At 42.1% G+C, this 19,950-nt stretch overlaps 3 protein-coding genes across 5 annotated transcripts; 1 reads left to right on the plus strand and 2 right to left on the minus strand.

Annotated features, from left to right (window-relative positions):
* Window positions 1–264: 264 nt before the first annotated feature.
* Window positions 265–11,334, minus strand: LOC115107115 (serine/threonine-protein kinase 38-like). Its single transcript, XM_029630523.2, has 13 exons — window positions 10,962–11,334; window positions 9,279–9,418; window positions 8,881–8,932; window positions 8,625–8,747; window positions 8,192–8,399; window positions 7,291–7,445; window positions 7,039–7,141; window positions 6,851–6,912; window positions 6,499–6,616; window positions 6,224–6,347; window positions 4,677–4,772; window positions 4,392–4,483; window positions 265–4,071 (listed from the first exon to the last, which is right to left on the minus strand). Exons 2-13 carry the CDS (start codon window positions 9,410–9,412, stop codon window positions 3,947–3,949), a joined length of 1,392 nt encoding a protein of 463 aa, XP_029486383.1. The 5' UTR covers window positions 9,413–9,418; window positions 10,962–11,334; the 3' UTR covers window positions 265–3,946.
* Window positions 11,335–12,165: 831 nt separating this feature from the next.
* LOC115107117 (mediator of RNA polymerase II transcription subunit 21-like) lies at window positions 12,166–15,617 on the minus strand. 2 transcript variants are annotated; one of them, XM_029630525.2, is made up of 5 exons: window positions 15,214–15,617; window positions 14,805–14,919; window positions 14,118–14,218; window positions 13,902–13,967; window positions 12,166–12,708 (listed from the first exon to the last, which is right to left on the minus strand). In XM_029630525.2, the coding sequence occupies exons 1-5, from the start codon at window positions 15,499–15,501 to the stop codon at window positions 12,529–12,531; spliced, it is 750 nt and encodes a 249-aa protein (XP_029486385.1). In that variant the 5' UTR covers window positions 15,502–15,617; the 3' UTR covers window positions 12,166–12,528. The 2 variants fall into 2 exon arrangements, with proteins under 2 accessions (XP_029486385.1, XP_029486386.1); XM_029630526.2 differs by lacking the exon at window positions 13,902–13,967.
* A 14-nt stretch (window positions 15,618–15,631) lies between these two features.
* On the plus strand, window positions 15,632–19,917 carry LOC115107118 (FGFR1 oncogene partner 2 homolog). Of its 2 annotated transcripts, XM_029630527.2 has the most exons (7): window positions 15,632–15,731; window positions 15,862–15,996; window positions 16,699–16,852; window positions 16,977–17,094; window positions 18,965–19,107; window positions 19,220–19,333; window positions 19,454–19,917. In XM_029630527.2, exons 3-7 carry the CDS (start codon window positions 16,718–16,720, stop codon window positions 19,589–19,591), a joined length of 648 nt encoding a protein of 215 aa, XP_029486387.1. In that variant the 5' UTR covers window positions 15,632–15,731; window positions 15,862–15,996; window positions 16,699–16,717; the 3' UTR covers window positions 19,592–19,917. The 2 variants fall into 2 exon arrangements, with proteins under 2 accessions (XP_029486387.1, XP_064864427.1); XM_065008355.1 differs by lacking the exon at window positions 15,862–15,996 and having other exon boundaries at window positions 15,649–15,731.
* Window positions 19,918–19,950: the final 33 nt, after the last annotated feature.

A 19,950-nucleotide genomic window follows, 5' to 3' on the forward strand; every position in this document is an offset into this window, starting at 1 on the left:
GAAAAAAATATATCAGAATTGGGCTGCCTGTGCAAGACCTTATGAGACAGAGGCCATTTGCTCAAGTTAATTTGGTTTTGGCGACGTACACGGTCATTGCCATTGATCTTTCATGGAAATACAATGGGGCAAAAAAGTATTTAGTCAGCCACCAATTGTGCAAGTTCTCCCACTTAAATAGATCAGAGGCCTGTAATTTTCATCATATGTACACTTCAACTATGACAGGCAAAATGAGAAGAAAAAAAATTCTGAAAATCACATTGTAGGATTTTTAATGAATTTATTTGCAAATTATGGTGGAAAATAAGTATTTGGTCACCTACAAACAAGCAAGATTTCTGGCTCTCAGACCTGTAACTTCTCTGAGGCTCCTCTGTCCTCCACTCGTTACCTGTATTAATGGCACCTGTTTGAGGTTGTGGACAGGTGTCTTTTATACTGATAAGTTCAAACAGTCACACTCCAAACTCCACTATGGCCAAGACCAAAGAGCTGCCAAAGGACACCAGAAACAAAATTGTAGACCTGCACCAGGCTGGGAAGACAATCTGCAATAGGTAAGCAGCTTGGATTGAAGAAATCAACTGTGGGAGCAATTATTAGGAAATGGAAGACATACAAGACCACTGATAATCTCCCTCGATCTGGGGCTCCACGCAAGAGCTCACCCTCATATACTAGCTCATATACTGCTGTGAAAGACAGTTGAACAACTGATTTATATCAATTCTTCCATCCAAGGAAATCATCTTCCGATCTCCTTCCCAGGAAAAGGAAACAGGCGTCATTAAAACATTAGCACATAGGATTTTTTTGTGGGGAAAATAATGAAACGATCCAGGTTTCCACCCCCCACACAAAAAAAAAATGGGACGACGCTTGTCGGTACACTTTCCAAATGTCGACAAAACAAAATACGGTAGACAAGGTGCAATATTTGTGCAGATCAACATTGTATAGCATAATTAATTTTGTGGAAACTCCTTTACGGGCATGTATTGCTATAAACATATCGAAGTAAACTTGGGAGTTACGCGATATTGTGTGTTAGGGAAAACATGCAGTTTATTACACTGCAGATTAAATAAATTAGGATGAATTTCACCTGTAGTGAAAGTGAACAGTGATGAGCTTGATGCTCCTTTCCAATAAACAACGATGGTCTTATTCTGGTGACATGATCGATGCTTGGCTGCCTTTTCACACAAAAAGGTTGCTGGATCGAATCCCTGAGTTGACAAGGTAAAAATATGTCTTTCCGCCCCTCAACAAGGCAGTTAACCCCGTTCCCCGGTAGATCGCCATTGTAAATAAGAATTTGTTCTTAACTGACTTGCCTAGTTAAATAAAACAATTAAACATTTACCCAATAATCTCATCATGTAGGTAGACTTCCCGCACGTATATACGAGCTGTTGGCTACAGCGCACGTGCTAATACCAGAGTGGGCACATTGACTATATAACGCAACATTTGTTCTGACAAAACCATCAGTAGAGTTAAATGCGATAGAAACCCATCTAGCTTGTCTTTTTTATTCGGTACATTGGAATTCAACCGCAAAAGTTTTTGTATGTGCACTGCGTCATCACGCACAGACTTTTATCCGCAACAAGTCAATTTTATTTAAATCTTTCTGGTAGGAAAATACACATTGTTTTTATACAGATTTTAGAATATTCGTATGAAAATCGGTCACTAATTGGATGGAAACTTATCAGCATTTTGTCCAATCCCCTACCACACATGCACAACCCCTCCCTGCTCTCTCCCAGTGCCAACCCAGTTATATTAAAGGGATAGTTCACCCAAATGACAAGTATTTGTGCCACAAATGCTAAAACATTAACATTTGGTAACAAAGCATAGATTGCTTAAAGGATAGAAACCAATGTGTAATTTTGTCATTTGGGTGAACTATCCCTTTAATATATTTTGTAACATGTTCTGGCGAAAGACAAATTGAGTTCAGAATGAACAAATGCATCAAATAATGAATTTGAGTCAACTTATGAAAAGTAGGTTAGAGAAGAGTTACATAAACAATGTTTTTATTTCCCTTCTTGAATCATTTACAAGTTAAAGGGATACTTTAGGATTTTGGAAATGAGGCCCTTTAAGTCCTGGTTACCCTTTTAAGTCTGTGTCCAGTATGACAGTACTTAGAGGTAGTTTCGCAAGTTAATGCTAACTAGCGTTAGCGCAATAACTGGAAGTCTATGGGTATCTTTCTGCATTGCTATATTTTAGGCATTTCGTTTTAGTCATCAACACTTTCATTCGTCATTAACACACGATGCACCCTAATTTGTGGTGTGTTTACTACTGCAAACATTTGGGGATTTATCAATTTGTTCATTGTCAAAATAAATAATTTGATCCATTGAATTTACACCTGCTCCAGATCACATAGCATTTGAACTTTGACCTGTGCCAGATAGCCAGGGCAACATTACATGAATTTGGTTTATTGGATATGCAAGTTGTGCCGACCACCTCTGCACAACTAAATCAGAATCGCTGAAATGTTTGACTCCTAAATTTGAATATCTATATTTATGACATCACACACAGCGTGTGTTCACTAAAGGGTGACTATAAAAAGGTACATTTAATTAAATGTAGTTCCTAACTTAAAATGGATGCATTTTGGGGAGCAATGTGAAGATCAAACATGATTTCCGATGTTCTTAAAAATTATTTTAAAAAGGCGCCATCTTTGTCAATAAATTTGAACAGAAATGTAATTACTGTAAAATTAGACTAAGCGAAATGACATTGCCACGAGCAGCACCGCAGATATTTATATGAGCGAGATGCAAGACAATGCTCCCCCGCAGTCACACACACAGCATCTGCGCTTCATACCGTATACAGCCTGGTAGCCACGAGACCAAAAAAGCAGAGAAGTTGAGTATCACGCTTCAACACTCTTAGTTGTTGTGGAAATTGACCCAATATGCCATATTTCTGCATCATATTGCTACCTTTAAGTATTAGTAGCCTTGAATTGTCCTTGACATCCATGACTCGTCCTCTAACTTGCAAAAACGAATCTGATTCTACATTACCATTTCTTACTTCAACCACTAGAAGACACTTTTCTATGCATCTTTGACACCATTAAATAATTTAGAGATATTAATTCCAGATTATCAAGGCATTAAATAGACACCACAATGTATCTATGGCTCTGGGATTAATCCATGTATGGATGGCTCACCATACTCCATGTTAGCAGCGAACGTTCCATGACGGAAGGATTACATTGTAACTAGAATGAAACTTTTTGGCTAACATGGCACCCATATACCTACAAGTTTAGAAAACGTTTACTTTATATTAACTATATGCATTTTTCTTCAGTCATATGAGGACACTAGGATAACCCTCAACGAATACCCTGTGTGTGGGGCAGTCCTTCTACAGTGTTTTAGACCCTGCAAATCAGTGTGTAAACATGCAGATATGATGGTCGCGATCCCCTGCTCAAACGTTGCATATCTCGTCATCGACTACGCTGTCGGGCACCAGATTGCTATCACATGTGGTTAGCCAATAGGTAAAATACCTATCCAAGTGTTGTAAGATCTGGCACACTTCAGCAACGCCTGGGCAGAGGAACATGCCCATTGATTTAGTCACCTAGTAGTAGTCATTTCAAAAGGGGAAGTTCAGTTCTCAGGTTGAGTGACCATCGAACATTAAGTTGTAAAACAAACTTCCCCATTAACAGCCCAAGCAAGGCCTAAGACGATACATGTATTATTTATATCCCTGTTCCTCTTGCCATTGGTGCCCCAATGGATCTGTGACCAAACAGGAAAACCCCAGTGAAGCATGAAACCAAGAACCTTATCATTCTTGATCCTGCGCTTTCAGCAAAGCAGGGGTTTTACCGCCCAACCCTGTGTCCACATTGTCTCTCCCATTTTCCCTCATCTCAGGCCTTCCCTGCCTTCATGTATGTGGGGATGGTGCCTCGCTGAGTCAGCCCCTCAAACCTCTTGTAGGTGTAGTTCAGGAACACCCAGTCCTTCGATTTGTCTGGTTCTGTCACGTTGGAAACTGAAACAAGATTGTAAATGATATACAACAGTGTATTAAGGTTAATACCAGTGTTATTGTCTCCTCCTTGACACTAGAGGGCAACACTGAATAGGAAATTAATCTAGACCTCAGAACTGTAGGAATGTGTGAATAACAGGACTATGGGTCCTATTTAATCTAAATTGGAGTTGCGCCAGAGATGACTCAAAAGACTCCTGTACACCAAAGCAAACCTGCACTACAGCACAAATGTTTCTTCTGCTTTAATAGTTTACATTTTTATAATTTCGAGCTGCATTTCATGTATGAAAATTAGTAATAGAGACAGTGATTATTACCTGGCTGAAGGATGTCCGATTCTGGGAACTCATCAAAGTTTGATGTGTCATCAATGCTCTTGATCTCAATGGAGATGGCGGCTGGTCTTTCCCTATGGAAGGAAGGCAAATGTGAGCCGTTGGTCTATTTAAAACATTTTTCCAAATGCATTTTGCTGAAACGCATCAAAGACAACCCAATGAAGGCTACGTGACTTGGCTTTTGTTGGGGATGTGATTGCAGGTTATACATCCTTTACGATATTGCCATCACACATGCAAGTCCTGAAGAACAAAATCACATACCTGATGTGTTCCCAGTCCACAGGCTCAAAGAAGGCGTGACTCTTCATCTCCTCAATGCTCACAGCACCAACACGGTTCTCAGCGTCATTACAGTACCTGAAATGGATTCATGTTGTTGGAGCACCAAAGCCTTTGTTTGACAAGAGGAAACCCATTGCGCTGAAATAAAATGTCTACTTCACTGCAGTTTGATACTGCACGTTTTTGTGGATGTGAATGGAATAATTCTTATGTGATCATTTTGGTAACTCAGCCTGCAGATATGACTTACGATCCAGTTATAATGCATTTTAAGACATGGCATTACCATGTATGACCATCTTATGTCTTGTTAATGATCATGACTGAGTAACAGCTATTTTGAGTTAGTTTCAAATTTTCTAAATTGGGAGACATAGGCCTAACATAAGACTCAAAAAGGTTCATACATGTTTATAATAAGTACTAAAGAATTATACCAGTAAAGTGCTATACCGTAATTGCTGGACTATAAGCCGCTACTTTATTCCCACACTTTGAACCTCGCGTTTTATACAATGACGCGGCTAATTTATGGATTTTTCCCGCTTTCGCAAGATTCATGCAGCCGCCAAAAAACAGAGCACCGTCACATAATGTGACGTAAATCGAACGCGCTCAAACTTCCCATCATTCTGATTACGGTAGTAATTTTGTCACCCTCATCATGGCAAAGACACGGAGAAATGCATATGATGCAGCTTTCAAGTTGAAGGCGATCGATCTGGCTGTTGGAAAAAGAAATAGAGCTGCTGCATGGGAGCTTGGCCTTAATGAGTCGATTATAAGACTTTGTAAACAGCAGCGTGAGGAACTGACTCAGTGCAAAAAGACAACAAAAGCTTTCCGAGGGAAGAAAAGCAGATGGCCCGAAGTATTTGCAGCCACTCGACATCAGTGTAAATCGTGCATTTAAGGTGGCGCTCCGTGTTCAGTGGGAGGCTTGGATGACAAGTGGGGAGAAATCCTTCACTAAAACGGGCCGCAGGCGAAGAGCATCTTATGGTCAAGTCTGCCAGTGGGTCCTGACAGCGTGGAGCATTGTCAAAAAATCCACTATCATCAACAGGTTTCGAAAGGCTGGACTGCTGCGTGTTGAAGGGGCAGCATGAGCTCAGCGGGGTATTTGCCTCCGGATGAAAGTGACGAGAGCGACAATGAAAACGATCCAACATCGGATGAAGCAATTCTGAGGCTATTCAACTCCGACACCGAAGGAGATGACTTCAGTGGTTTCAGTGCACAGGAGGAGGCTTGGTAGGCTACGGTTTTAATTTTTGTTACAAGCCGTGTTTCGTTTAAAGGCTGTGTAAAGTTCATTCGTTTCAATGTACCGGTAGGCACCTGCAGCTTATAGACATGTGCGGCGTATTTATGTACAAAATACATATTTTTTTATAATTCAGTGGGTGCGGTTTATATTCAGGTGCGCTTAATAGTCCACCAATTACAGTAATATTTTTTTTCCTAAGAGGACAATACACTCTGATACAAATACACACCAATGGATATCCTATATGACCACAAACCTGAGAATCAAGTCCTTGGCCCGCTCTGAGATGGGCACTTCGGGGGGGAAGACCAAGGTCTCCTTCCAATTCATCACCTTCCTATATGTCTCCTGGGGTGTTTCAGAACAGAACGGGGGGTACCCTGAGAGACACACCAGGGGAGAATGTCAGTATGTTACAAAGTAGGAACAATGAGTTAGGATGTTATTTCAGAAAATTAGCTGGCTATCTTTGAGTTCATAATGAAACACTGACTTGGGCATGTTGTAATTGACTCGGTTACATAGACATACCTATCAGCATCTCATACATGATGACCCCCAAAGACCACCAGTCACAGAGCTTGTTGTATCCCGTCTGCAGGAACACCTCTGGGGCAATGTAGTCCGGTGTTCCCACTGTGGAGTAGGCCTGTTGGTTAAACAAACAGATGGGGAGACACGAATAAGTAAAACCAACCCAAAGGCTACAGTATCGGGTGTGCTTGTTTCACAGCCCATGGTCTGTGGTGATCAGAGGATCCTTAACAAAAACATTAATGAGATCCCAGAGAGGGATCCTGCTCAAAGGACCAATGAGAAGGGCGGTACCAAAGATATAATGGGCAGTAAAATATATATAGCCTCCACATGCACAAACTCTTACCAGTTGCCTCCGGTTCTTCTTCCATGTCTCTGCTTTTCTCTTTGAGTTCATGTTTTGGAAGGCTGTGGAATATTTCAAGTTCAAAGACATGGCAGTGTTCTACCATAAAAACAACTGAATAAACAAATTATATTTTGTTTGAGTGAAAATAAAAGTGAATGATTCACAAGTTGTAAAGAGTGACTCACAGAAGTCACTGGGAGGGTTGTGTGTGAGGTTCCTGTAGAACTCTGTACGGTGGGCTTTCTTCAGTCCCGTACACAGACCAAAATCAGACAGCTTTACATGGCCCTGCAGAATAGAAAAATAAAAGACTCTCCGATCACACCTTCAATAGAAAATGGTTATTAAACATTAATTGGCCATCTGTAAGTGAATGCTTCTCTGAGCATGTGTCTGTTTGTGTACAGGGGTAGGCCTGGACCAGGCCAGTGTCTCACCCTGGAGTCCAAAAGCAGGTTATCAGGTTTGATGTCTCTGTGGATGAAGCCCAGCTGGTGGATAGAGTCGATGGCCAGGACGGTCTCAGCTATGTAGAACTGGGTAGCCTCTTCAGACAGGGTGTCCTTTTTCATCAGCAGGGTCATCATGTCACCTGCACATTTAATTGATATTAATGACACTATGCCACTAACCCCCTGTTTAACAGATGACCAATTAAATTAAACAATATACACTCAGTGGCCAGTTTCTTAGGTACGCCCATCTAGGTACACCCACCCCTTTGCCTCAAGAACAGCCGGAATTCGTCGGGGCATGGATAGTACAAGGTGTGGCGGTCAAATGTTGCACAATTGGTATCAAGGGACCTAACGTGTGCCAGGAAAACATTCCCCACACCATTACCACCAGCCGGTACCATAGACACCAGACAGGATGGGTCCATGGACTCATGCTGCTTAAGCCAAAACCAGATGCTGCCATCAGCATGACACAACAAGAACCGGGATTGGTCAGACCAAATTACACTCATGTTTGTTAATTACACTCGTTGTTAATTACACTCAACGGAGCTGCTGGTAAACTTAAACTTGGACATCCTTTTTTTGGCCAGGTTAGAGTTCACACCTCACTCTTTCAATTACAATGTGGAGAGGTTAAAATAATGGAAAACTATCTACCAAATCTATTAAATGATTGCTTCTCCTTGACATCATCCACCTGATAAGATGTGAAAATAGTTTATTACTAACATGATGGGAAAGGTTAAAGATCCCTGCTCTAGATGGTCTCTATGTACACTGTGTAATGTCACTATTTATTACCAGTCATTATATCTAATTTAAAAAATGGTTTGATGTCATTTGTGGAGTCAGACTGTGGCCAGCAAGAGAGACCCACCTCCAGGTAGAAACTCCATGATGAGGTAGAGGTTCCTCTTATCCTGGAAACTGTAGAACATCTTAACCACCCAGGCCCCGTCCGCCTCCACCAAGATGTCCCTCTCTGCCCGAATATGAGCCACCTGCTCCTTCTCTAACATGTCAGCTTTCCTCAAGATCTTCATGGCATATATGTGCCCGGTGTCTTTTTTCTGGACCAAGCGGACCTGAGGACAAATTTAGGAGTCACACATGAGTATGCCACATTTGAGAGGATTAAGTGTAATTAGTTGCTAACTGCTTTATAAATGAGTGGTCAGACCAAACCATGCATTGCAAACCTTTAAAACTTCAGTAAAGACCATATTAATCCACAATCAATACCAGCATACACGCAAAGGTCCATATAAAGAAAATAAACTGGAGAGAGAGAGATATATATCATAACACACCTCTCCAAAGGCGCCTCGACCAATGACCTTTAGTGACTCAAAGTCATCCAGGCCCAGCCGGGTCCTCTTCAGCCGCAGGAACTCTGTCTCCTTCCTGGCGTGCTGGGAGCGTCGCATTACCTTCTTTTGAGAAACATAGGAACAGAGACACCAATAATCAGTTCCATATGGTTTCCTCTAAAATAGATGTGACAAACATGCAAAGAAAGTGCTACCCACGAATTAAAGCCATCATTCCACACAAGTGGAGGTTTACCTCTTCATCTATCAAGCCTTCGTCATCCATGACTTTCTCCAGCTTCTTCTGCCTGGAAAAACAGAGGGGAACATGCAGGTATTCTGAAACAGTCCGCCCCAGTCTAGTTAATCTGAAACCAGTCTAGTTAATCTGAAACCAGTCTACCCCAGTCTAGTTACTCTGAAACAGTCTGGCTAAACAGTTGTGATTGTGACGCTAGCTCACGAATGTGAGGATGCTCGGGTTGGAATAAACCCCAGCCATTTTATAAAGAACAAAGTCTCTCTTTCTCAACATAACAACCCACTATTTGAGTCCTCTTAAAAATGTAGCCTAAAACAAGCTTGCATTGCCAAATGCAAATATTCAGAACACCTGGCTGTCACATGCATGGGTGGCCTATAGGAGCCACGCACCTTGTCTCTCGCTCCTCGTGTTGTGTCAGCAGAGTGCTGTAGAAGTTCTCCACTGTCAGCTTGGCCACGGTCACCCTCTCCCGGGTGTGGTTGCTCATGGGAAGGGCAGCTGCAGTCCCTCCCGTCATGGCCATACTATCCTATAGGGCAAAGGGAAACAATGACAACACTGACTGAGGTCCAATACACATGTACTGATATTCAACATAAGCCTACTGTACATTCAATAGCTTTTAGTTCCAGTTGAGTAATATCTGAGAGACATTGTATTGCTACTGCCTCTTACAAGCAGTGAGGAGCCTGTTTAAACTGGTCTTTGTGTAATACAGAACAGTGATGCCCACTCTAACACATCTAATGTTACTGCTGTACTATTCTTAGCATATCTTATGTAAATTCATCCAATGTAGATGGGTATAGATTGCATTTGGATGACTGTTAGTGCTATTTGGGTTGTTAGGTTAATCGGATATTTCTTGATTAAATCTTGTATTAGTTGTGTTCTTGCTTGACATTTTATTGCATTTTTAGGAGCTAGTAACATAAGCATTTTGCTGCACCCGCTATAACATCTGCAAAACAGTGTGCATGACCAAAAAAACATTGATTTGATGCAAGTTCACTCTTTCTTGAAAGACAGGTGCAGAGAGGGGGGCCATTGTGGGGGGGGGATGTTAACAAACATGAAACCAAGAAACCTAGTGGTCTCCACCCTGCGAGTCAGCACCAGACAGGAAGCAACTCCCCTTCAGCATGAAAAGACCCAGTCATGATGCCAGAGGGAGGGGGACTGTCTGGGACACATACACACAGCCAAAAAGAACACCAAGCTACATGCCCTTAGCTACATCTCAATAGGCAGCGAGGAAGAGTGTCTTGGGGGAACTGGTCACTAGGGTTGAGCTCATGTACCAGGCCAATGAATCACAACAATTTCCTTATGCCTGTTTTCATGAGTTGTGCACCAGGCTCCTGCTCTGGTTACCTAAAACTTCAACCTTTAAATTTATTCTGCTTCACCTATGCAAAGGTCATATTGAATTATACTATTAGGTATGTCAATTTAGCAACAACAACATATTGCATTTTCCTGAGATTTAAGCTAGTAGTGATGTCCTTTTGTGTGGATTTCACACATTCTGTATCTCATCACTACTCAGGCATAATTGAAATAGGGCTATTGCTGATGGCCTTCACAATTCACAAGCTTTGGTATGTTTGATTTGAAATCAGTGTTTCGAAGGGCCCACTGTTATTTTAGCATTTTTAACTATTGAATTTCATACCTAGCTAGATCCAAAATTGAAAATGATTGGACTTAGACGCAACATTTGAATGGAATTTAATGAAATAACACGTCCTTACAATGACTCAATGTCTATAAGAAGATGCCCATGATGAAGACGCTGTTTATGTGGCGCCAGTGTTTATAATAAGGACAGTACGAGCAGGTGATGAATACGTCATTGCCATGATTTGTGCATTGGGGTGCGTAACAGACGTAAACATGACAAAACCACAGGTATACATGCAACGAGACAAGTCTGCCAAAAATAAGATGACTGTATTGAATGCTATCACTCTTCATAGTTGCTGATCGACGTTGACCATAATGTCAAAACTATACCGAAAAGCCCTACCACCAGACAGACAGACGTGGGTTTAATAATAATTTTTACCTACCTCTGTATCCTGCTCCAGATTCAATTGATGGCTAGGCTAGCTGCCTAGCCCTGCTCCAATATGACAGAATTTAGGTCCGTAAATTTGGCTACGGGATGAGGGGAAAGACTCGACGTTCGGTATAGCTATCTAGCGTGAACTAGCTTCACACATTACAAACACGGACGGTGTATGGAGAAAATAAGACTTGAGTCAATGACAACTATTTCTGATATTTAACAAGACTATCAGTACAAGGTTTTGGTAAGCGTTGCTCGTCTCCTTTCATCCATCTTCGACCTCGAACCCACCCTATAAATAGTAAAATACCCAATTAACGTTACTCTGGGAATTGATGCATTAAATACATAATGCTCTCACTCCACATAAGTACATGCTACATGAATGACACCTAGATTTGCCAATAGAAGAAGAGAAAATTAAAGGGATGTTTATTTTAACCAATCGCTCGTGGAAATATTTGGGGACGTAACCTGGCTATCTACCAATCAGAGGAAAGTAATATGCCTTTTTCAGGTCGGTCCACGGGTTTACCTTGAGCATACTTGCGTTCCAAGCCGGCTACATTGTAGTAATTGAAAATACAGTATAATACAGGAAATTATTTAATGATCTGACAGGACTGCAATGTAAGGCAGCCTCGGGAATACTTCTCACGTCTATTAAACGTTGAAGGCCGGTTTCCCAGCTAGTGAAGGAGTTTAATTATTTGCCGGGTGAATCGGGTTAGCGTTGTTTGCATTCGTTTTTAAACTGCCTCCCTGTGGTGAGCCAGGTGCCCAAAGTCTGCTCAAAACAAAAGTGATGTAGGTTAAGCATGTGTAGTAATGAGTAGGATTGTCTTTTCACATGCAAAGATATTGCTTTTGATTGTAGTCGTCCCAATGAAAACGAGTTAAATTCAAACATATATTTTATGGAAAATAGCATGTTTCTGAATGATGCACAATATTGACAATATCACCGAGCTGCGCAGATTACCATTCGATTTGAGCAGGGTGCGCCTCCCTCACCGAGTTAGCCCCGTCACGTGATGGGTCATAGCCCGGGTGAACCCGGCCTGCTTAATCGAATCCACTCAGTATATAAGACTTAATAAAATAGGGGCATTCTGAAAGCCATCTTTCTGTGGGGCCAAGGTTTGTCTGTGTTGCATATCAAAATGTGCAGCACTAACATTCCACATAAAATGCAAACACTTGACTTAATTTTAAAATGCCATTTATGCCTTGAAATAAACAGTTTTTATTTTTATTTTATTTATTTCACCTTTATTTAACCAGGTAGGCTAGTTGAGAACAAGTTCTCATTTGCAACTGCGACCTGGCCAAGATAAAGCATAGCAGTGTGAACAGACAACACAGAGTTACACATGGAGTAAACAATTAACAAGTTAATAACACAGTAGAAAAAAATGGGCAGTCTATATACAATGTGTGCAAAAGGCATGAGGAGGTAGGCGAATAATACAATTTTGCAGATTAACACTGGGGTGATAAATGATCAGATGGTCATGTACAGGTAGAGATATTGGTGTGCAAAAGTCTTTGCTCCATGTTGTGTGGGGTCATGATTCAGGCGGTGTGGTCTGGTTGGGCCCTCCACTGCGAGTACCAAGTTGTGACTGAGCAATATCAGCCAGGGCACTTTGGATCTTCTCCAGTAGCAAGTCCCCTCGGTATACCACCTCTTCGAGACGTGCCGCTGCATCATGATTCTCCTCCTCCATCTGCCGCAGACTGTCCGCCTAGGGAGAGGGGCAGGGAGTAAGATAAGAAAGGTGAGAGAGGGGGTGAGGGGAAAAAGAGGAAGCAAAGAAAGTTGATCAAATCTCCATACAAAATGCATAGAAATTGTAGTTATTTGAGCATGAACTCATTGAAGTAATGAGGTGATAAGGTGATTTACCAAAGCTATTTGTTTGTATGTCCGGGGCAGGGCTATGGTAACTAGAGGTCGACCGATTATGATTTTTCAACGCCGATACCGATTATTGGAGGACCCCCCCCCCCCCCCCCAAAAAAAAAGCCGATACCGGTTAATCGGCCGATTTAAAAAAAAATGTATTTGTAATAATGACAATTACAACAATACTGAATGAACACTAACTTAATACATCAATAAAATCAATTTAGCCTCAAATAAAATGAAACATGTTCAATTTGGTTTAAATAATTCAAAAACAAAGTATTGGAGAAGAAAGTAAAAGTGCAATATATGCCATGTAAAAAGCTAACGTTTAAGTTCCTTGCTCAGAACATATGAAAGCTGGTGGTTCCTTTTAACAGGAGTCTTCAATATTCCCAGGTAATAAGTTTTAGGTTTTAGTTATTATAGGAATTATAGGACAATTTCTCTCTATACGATTTGTATTTCATATACCTTTGACTATTGGCTGTTCTTATAGGCACTTTAGTATTGCCAGTGTAACAGTATATAGCTTCCTTCCCTCTCCTCGTCCCTACCTGGGCTCGAACCAGGAACATATCATCAACCATGTGTAGTTAACTAGTGATTTAAATTGATTGATTGTTTTTTATAAGATAAGTTTAATGCTATCTAGCAACTTACCCTGGCTTCTTACTGCATTCGCATTACAGGCAGTCTCCTCGTGGAGTGCAATGTAATCAGGTGGTTAGAGCGTTGGACTAATTAACTGTAAGGTTGCAAGATTGAATCCCCCAAGCTGACGAGGTAAAAATCTGTCATTCTGCCCCTGAACAAGGCAGTTAACCCACCGTTCCTAGGCCGTCATTGAAAATAAGAATGTGTTCTTAACTAACTTGCCTAGTTAAATAAAGGATAAATAAAGGTGGAAAAAAAAAATATGTCCAAATCGGTGTCCAAAATACCGATTTCCGATTGTTATGAAGACTTGAAATCGTCCCTAATTAATCGGTCGACCTCCAATGGTAACCAATGCTAATGATAGCCACTTACAAGTCTGACTTGGATTGCAACCGAAGTAGTTACAGATTCCAGCCAATCCTCCCCAGGCCCCACACGCTATTTCCAAAGTAAGAGTATAGCAATACAGAATTAGAAGTGAACTATCGCTTTCACTTGAAAGAATGTACTACAATAATTTTCAACATGGAAATGGCACTCTAGTTGGTTGTTTTCCACTCCCGTTGAGTAAATTCAGCCTCCATATACCTGTAGAGCTGCCGTGGACTCCTCACTAGGCAGTGAGTCAATCAGCACGTCCACATCCTTAGCTGTCCGGGCAATCAGTGCAGCAAATAGTTGGGCATACTCTAGAGAAAGAAAAAACAACCCCATTTCAAATTAAAAGGTGTAATCCGTAAACTTTTCATATGCAAATATCGCTGTCCGGTCAATGTCATGATTTCTGACAAATTGTAATATATTTGTGCAACATGAGATTCAATTTGTATCAGCAAAGTGTCAAATTACTCACATTGCTAGTGGCTAACAATGTAAGTGAATGGCAAGGGTGTGTCTTGAAATTGGGTCACCCTGTCCGAAGGCAAACACACTGACCACTACTCCAACTTGGGGAAGGTTGTAACAGACTTACATTGGCTAGGTTCCTTATACAAACCCCTCAGAACTGGAAGCACTCAAACTTTCTTTCAAGTGCCCTCCTATGTCTGTCCTTACCTCCAACAGCATCGCAGGAGAGTACATCAGAGAAATAGAATCAAGGATTCAATTTCTGTGGAGTACAACCCACTTCTGACACCAGTGCATTGTTTAAGGGCTTGTAAGTATTTCACTGTAAGGTCTACACCTGTTGTATTCGGCGCATGTGACAAATAACATGTAAATTGTAGCAAACGGTGGTATCCCACTTGGATCTAATATCTGACAGATCCTTACCCTCAGTGGGGTTCGATGGCTGGTCCTTGTTGATTGCTGTCTGTATGTTGCTGAACGAAGCTGGCGGCGCACACTGCTGCAGCACCCCGATTGCGTTGCAAAACTGATCAGCAAGCTGAAGGACATCAAAAACACATGTCATTAATATATTGTCACGAGAGAATATTGATTTAACACAATCATAAGACATTAAATAACGCGATTATTTGTTAGGTCGCTAAAGTTAAATCAGCAAACCTTTGCAACCGAGAACCAATCAAAGAGAACTTAGCCAACTAGCTAGCTGTCATTATTCAGCCTAGTCCGCTTCCAAATACTAAATAAGTCAGTCTAAACGTGACATGACAATTTGCTGAGCATAAAAAAAATTGTGGGGTGTACTAATAGCTACATGAAAAATGAATCATACAGAATTGACTGCATCTTGAAGTTGCGTTAGCCTGTCCGCCATCTTTGTTGTTTCTCCCTCTCCTTGGATTTCCGGACAGACAAGACGTTTCTTAGCGGGTTGGAGTACACAACTGTTATATATATATACACACACACAACATATCTGATCTCCTTTCCCAGTTTTCTTTTCTTTCACTGTTCGTTGTTTACTCCAACCTGCGGATGGCAACAACACGCTAAGAAACGTGTAGTCTGTCCGGAAATCCAATGAGATATGTATATATACTTGGATTTCATCATTATACATTTTTTTAATGTATCCTTTATTTAACTATATAATGTATATAATAAAATCAGTATCCGAATGGGGAAAAGTGTCTGATAGACCGACTTATTCTAACTGGAATATAGGAGGCGATGCTATCCAGTTTGACTGTAGCGCAGCGCTTCTGATCTGAAGAACTTGCCCATACATTTCCCAGACTGCAGCAGTAACAACAGGAAGTGTACCGCTTGGCTAAGGAGTTTATCGCTAAGGTAAATCTACGAGTATTGGTTTGTTTTATGTGTAATTTCACTTTTCTTATGACAGCTAAGTATATCAAATTTCAATTAAATACAATGCCAACATTAGACTCTTTCAGCTTTTGTTTGCTTGTGTTTTCAGTGACCGATTCACCTGATTTCCGTAGCATTTAAATAGCTAACCTTGTTGATCCGCTAGCTGTAACGATAGCTAGCTACTATCTGACCGACAACTGCCCAACTACACCATTCCGATTAAGCGTGCTTGAAAGGAAAGGTAGGTTATCAGCTAGCTAAAGTACTCTGTAAGAATATTTTACAAACATCCTTCTGATGTCCACTGGTCAGAGACAAACTCTGAAGGTTAGCTGTACCAGGGGCGTATTCATTACGCCGATTATATTGTAAAACGTTTCCTAAACGGAAGCAAACGGGGCAGGACCTACCTTAACTTGTCCAGTAGAAACTCTCGTTTTTCTTTGTTTGGTTCTTAAATGGTAACGGTTTACGTAATGAATACGCCCCTGCTGACCGGGAGATACGAGTTAGCTAGCTACTTAGGCAGTAAAGGTACATGAATGAGGGATCAGATCATGATGTCTTTGTAAATGTAAAAATGTAATGTTTAGTATATGGTGACTGTCAGAATTTTAGTCCATGCATTTTGACAAGCTCAGGACCTATGTGCCAAGATCTGAGTCAGGTATTTATGTAATGGATGCCAAGATGTAGCCTTGCATGATGAGTAACTTTGCCTTAGATCTTAAGTCTTCCTCTAAGTTACTTTAGGACTGATTTGATAAATATGGTTGGATCTCCTTCTAGTCTAGCACATTCCTATACCAATTCAATGCTTTCAAATCCTTGAGGGGCAGTGAGCAAGTGCACATTCTAGGGAGAAGGGGGAGAAATGTAATGATGTATTCATGTTTGGTGAGGCTTTGAAGTGACATCTTAACCTTATTTATTTTCCTTCCAGTGTACCTTTTCAAACAGGGATGACGTGTTCATTAGAAAATGTATTGTCAGACGCCAAGTCGCTGGTGGAAAGACTCCGCAACCATGACAATGCAGCGGAGGTACTTATCGAACAGACAACGTCCCTTAACAAGAGGGTGGAGGCCATGAAACAGGTAATGCCAATGTCACTGTTGGTGCAGCTCTTTTGATTGGTGTTGGAAAGGGTACACACTTGCCTTTAACCGACCTTTGTTGAGTTGAGCTGAGTTGACTGGAGTTCTATTTATCTATTTGCAGTATCAGGAGGAGATTGAGTCGCTGAACCAGGTGGCCCGACATCGGCCCCGTTCCAGCCTCGTCATGGGCATCCAGCAGGAAAACCGGCAGATCCGTGACCTACAGCAGGAAAACAAAGGTAGCGCAGTGTGTGTGTGAGAGTGCGATAAACTGAAAAACAAATTCAAATCAAACTTTATTTATCACGTGCACCGAATACAACACCTTACAGTGAAATGCTTACTTACAGGCTCTAACCAATAGTGCGGAGAGAAAAAAAGTATGTGTGTGTGTGTGTGTGTGTGTGTGTGTGTGTGTGTGTGTAGGTAAGTAAAGAAATAAAACAACAGTAAAAAATACATTTGAAAATAACAGTAGCAAGGCTCTATACAGACACCGGTTAGTCAGGCTTATTGAGGTAGTATGTACATGTGGGTATGGTTAAAGTGACTATGCATATATGATGAACAGAGAGTAGCAGTAGCGTAAAAAGAGGGGTTTGGCGGGTGGTGGGACACAATGCAGATAGCCCGGTTAACCAATGTGCAGGAGCACTGGTTGGTCGGGCCAATTGAGGTAGTATGTATATTAATGTATAGTTAAAGTGACTATGCATATAAGATAAACAGAGAATAGTAGCAGTGTAATAGAGGGGTGGGGGGGCACACAATGCAAGTAGTCCTGGTAACCATTTGGTTACCTGTTCAGGAGTCTTATGGCTTGGGGGTAAGAACTGTCGAGAAGCCTTTTTGTCCTAGACTTGGCACTCCGGTACCACTTGCCATGCGGTAGTAGAGAGAACAGTGGATGACTGGGGTCTTTGACCATTTTCAGGGCCTTCCTCTGACACCGCCTGGTGTAGAGGTCCTGGATGGCAGGCAGCTTTGCCCCATTGATATAATGGGCCATACGCACTACCCTTTGAAGTGCCTTGCGGTCGGAGGGCGAGCACTTGCCGTACCAGGCAGTGATGCAATCGGTCAGGATGCTCTCGATGTTGCAGCTGTAGAACATTTTGAGGATCTGAGGACCCATGCCAAATCTTTTTAGTTTCCTGAGGGGGAATAGGCTTTGTCGTGCCCTCTTCACAACTGTCTTGGTGTGTTTGGACAAATCTAGTTTGTTGTTGACCAAGGAATTTGAAGCTCTCAACCTGCTCCACTACAGCCCTGTCGATGAGAATGGGGAAGTGCTCGGTGCTCCTTTTCCTGTAGTCCACAATCATCTCCTTAGTCTTGGTTACATTGAGGGATAGGTTGTTATTCTGGCACCACCCTGCCAGGTCTCTGACCACCCTATAGGCTCTCTCGTCGCTGTCTGTGATCAGGCCTACCAATGTTGTCGTCAGCAAACTTAATGATGGTGTTGGAGTTGTGCCTGGCCATGCAGTCGTGGGTGAACAGGGAGTACAGGAGGAGACTGAGCACGCACCCCTGGGGAGCTCCAGTGTTGAGGATCAGCGTGGCAGATGTTGCTACCTACCCTCACCACCTGGGGGTGGCCCGTCAGGATGTCCAGGATCCAGTTGCAGAGGGATGTGTTTAGTCCCAGGTTCCTTAGCTTAGTGATGAGCTTTGAGGGTACTATGGTGTTGAACGCTGAGCTGTAGTCAATGAACAGCATTCTCACATAGGTGTTCATTTTGTCCAGGTGGGAAAGGGCAGTGTGGAGTGCAATAGAGATTGCATCATCTGTAGATCTGTTTGGGCGGTATGCAAATTGGAGTGGGTCTAGGGTTTCTGGGATAATGGTGTTGTGAGCCATCACCAGCCTTTCAAAGCACTTCATGGCTACGGACGTGAGTGCCACGGGTCTGTAGTCATTTAGGCAGGTTACCTTTGTGTTCTTGGGCACAGGGACTATGGTGGTATGCTTGAAGCATGTTGGTATTAAGCTACTCTGTTTATTGGTTTCATAATACAGGGATATTACCAGTTGAAAAAGTACCCTGTCTGGATAAATCCACAGAAGTGTGAGTATGTGTGTATCCATGTCTTCTCTCCTTGCAGAGTTGAGAACATCCCTGGAGGAACACCAGTCGGCCATAGAGCTCATCATGACTAAATACAGGGAGCAGGTCTTCAGACTCCTCATGGCCAGTAAGAAGGACGACCCAGCCATCGTCACCCAATTAAAGGAGCAGCACACCACTGTAAGTGACCCTCCTTCTTCTAGTGTCACATCATACTCGGGAGCTACCCTTTCCTCTTGTATTGAGGAAGTTCAAAGCAAATATTTATATAGTTTCTATTTTGACTCTGCAGGAAATGCAAGCACACATAGACAAGATCAATGAGATGGCTACAGTGATGAGGAAGGCTATCGAAGTGGATGAGGGGAGGTTGTGTGAAGACGAGGAGAGGATTAAGCAACTAGAGGTGAGTCACACAGGTTGTCTGTATTCTCACTGTTTACTAAAAGCATTGACTGAATATTAACAGTACTACTACTATTTCAAACATACTATTAAAAATGTATGCATGTTTCTTTGGGGGCAGCTGGAGAACAGTGGTCTTCGTGAGCTGCTAGGGATCAGTCGAGAGGCCTTCCTAGTTCTGACGAGAGAGGAGGCCTCGGATAGCACATCCCTGTCTGCCCTGTTGACCAGCGCTGACATCAGCCTCCGGAAGAGTTAGGCCCACACCAGCACTAGCTTGGAGTGTGTATATATGCTGCCACCTTGTACAGCCCATGCCCCCCAATCACCTACAGCCACACAAACTCCCAGAGGGCACTCAACAATGAACGAAGCCCCAGGTCATACTGCCGCCCACCTGTCACACTACAATGGAGGTATACATTAGGAAGCCTCTGAGACAAATGGGAAAATCCTCCAGCGGTGTAGTCTGTCATGCAGTTTTTGTGTTGGCATGCATTGTGCTATCTGATGAGCCTGTGGGGTTTTAAAGTGTGAATGAGTGAAAGTGCTGCTGTTGAATGACAATAAAACACTTGAAAGGAACATGTTAAAGTTTGGCTAGTGCCCTCCAGCTGA

This window comes from Oncorhynchus nerka, linkage group LG23 (genome assembly GCF_034236695.1).
Source record: "Oncorhynchus nerka isolate Pitt River linkage group LG23, Oner_Uvic_2.0, whole genome shotgun sequence".
Classification (NCBI taxonomy): domain Eukaryota; kingdom Metazoa; phylum Chordata; class Actinopteri; order Salmoniformes; family Salmonidae; genus Oncorhynchus; species Oncorhynchus nerka.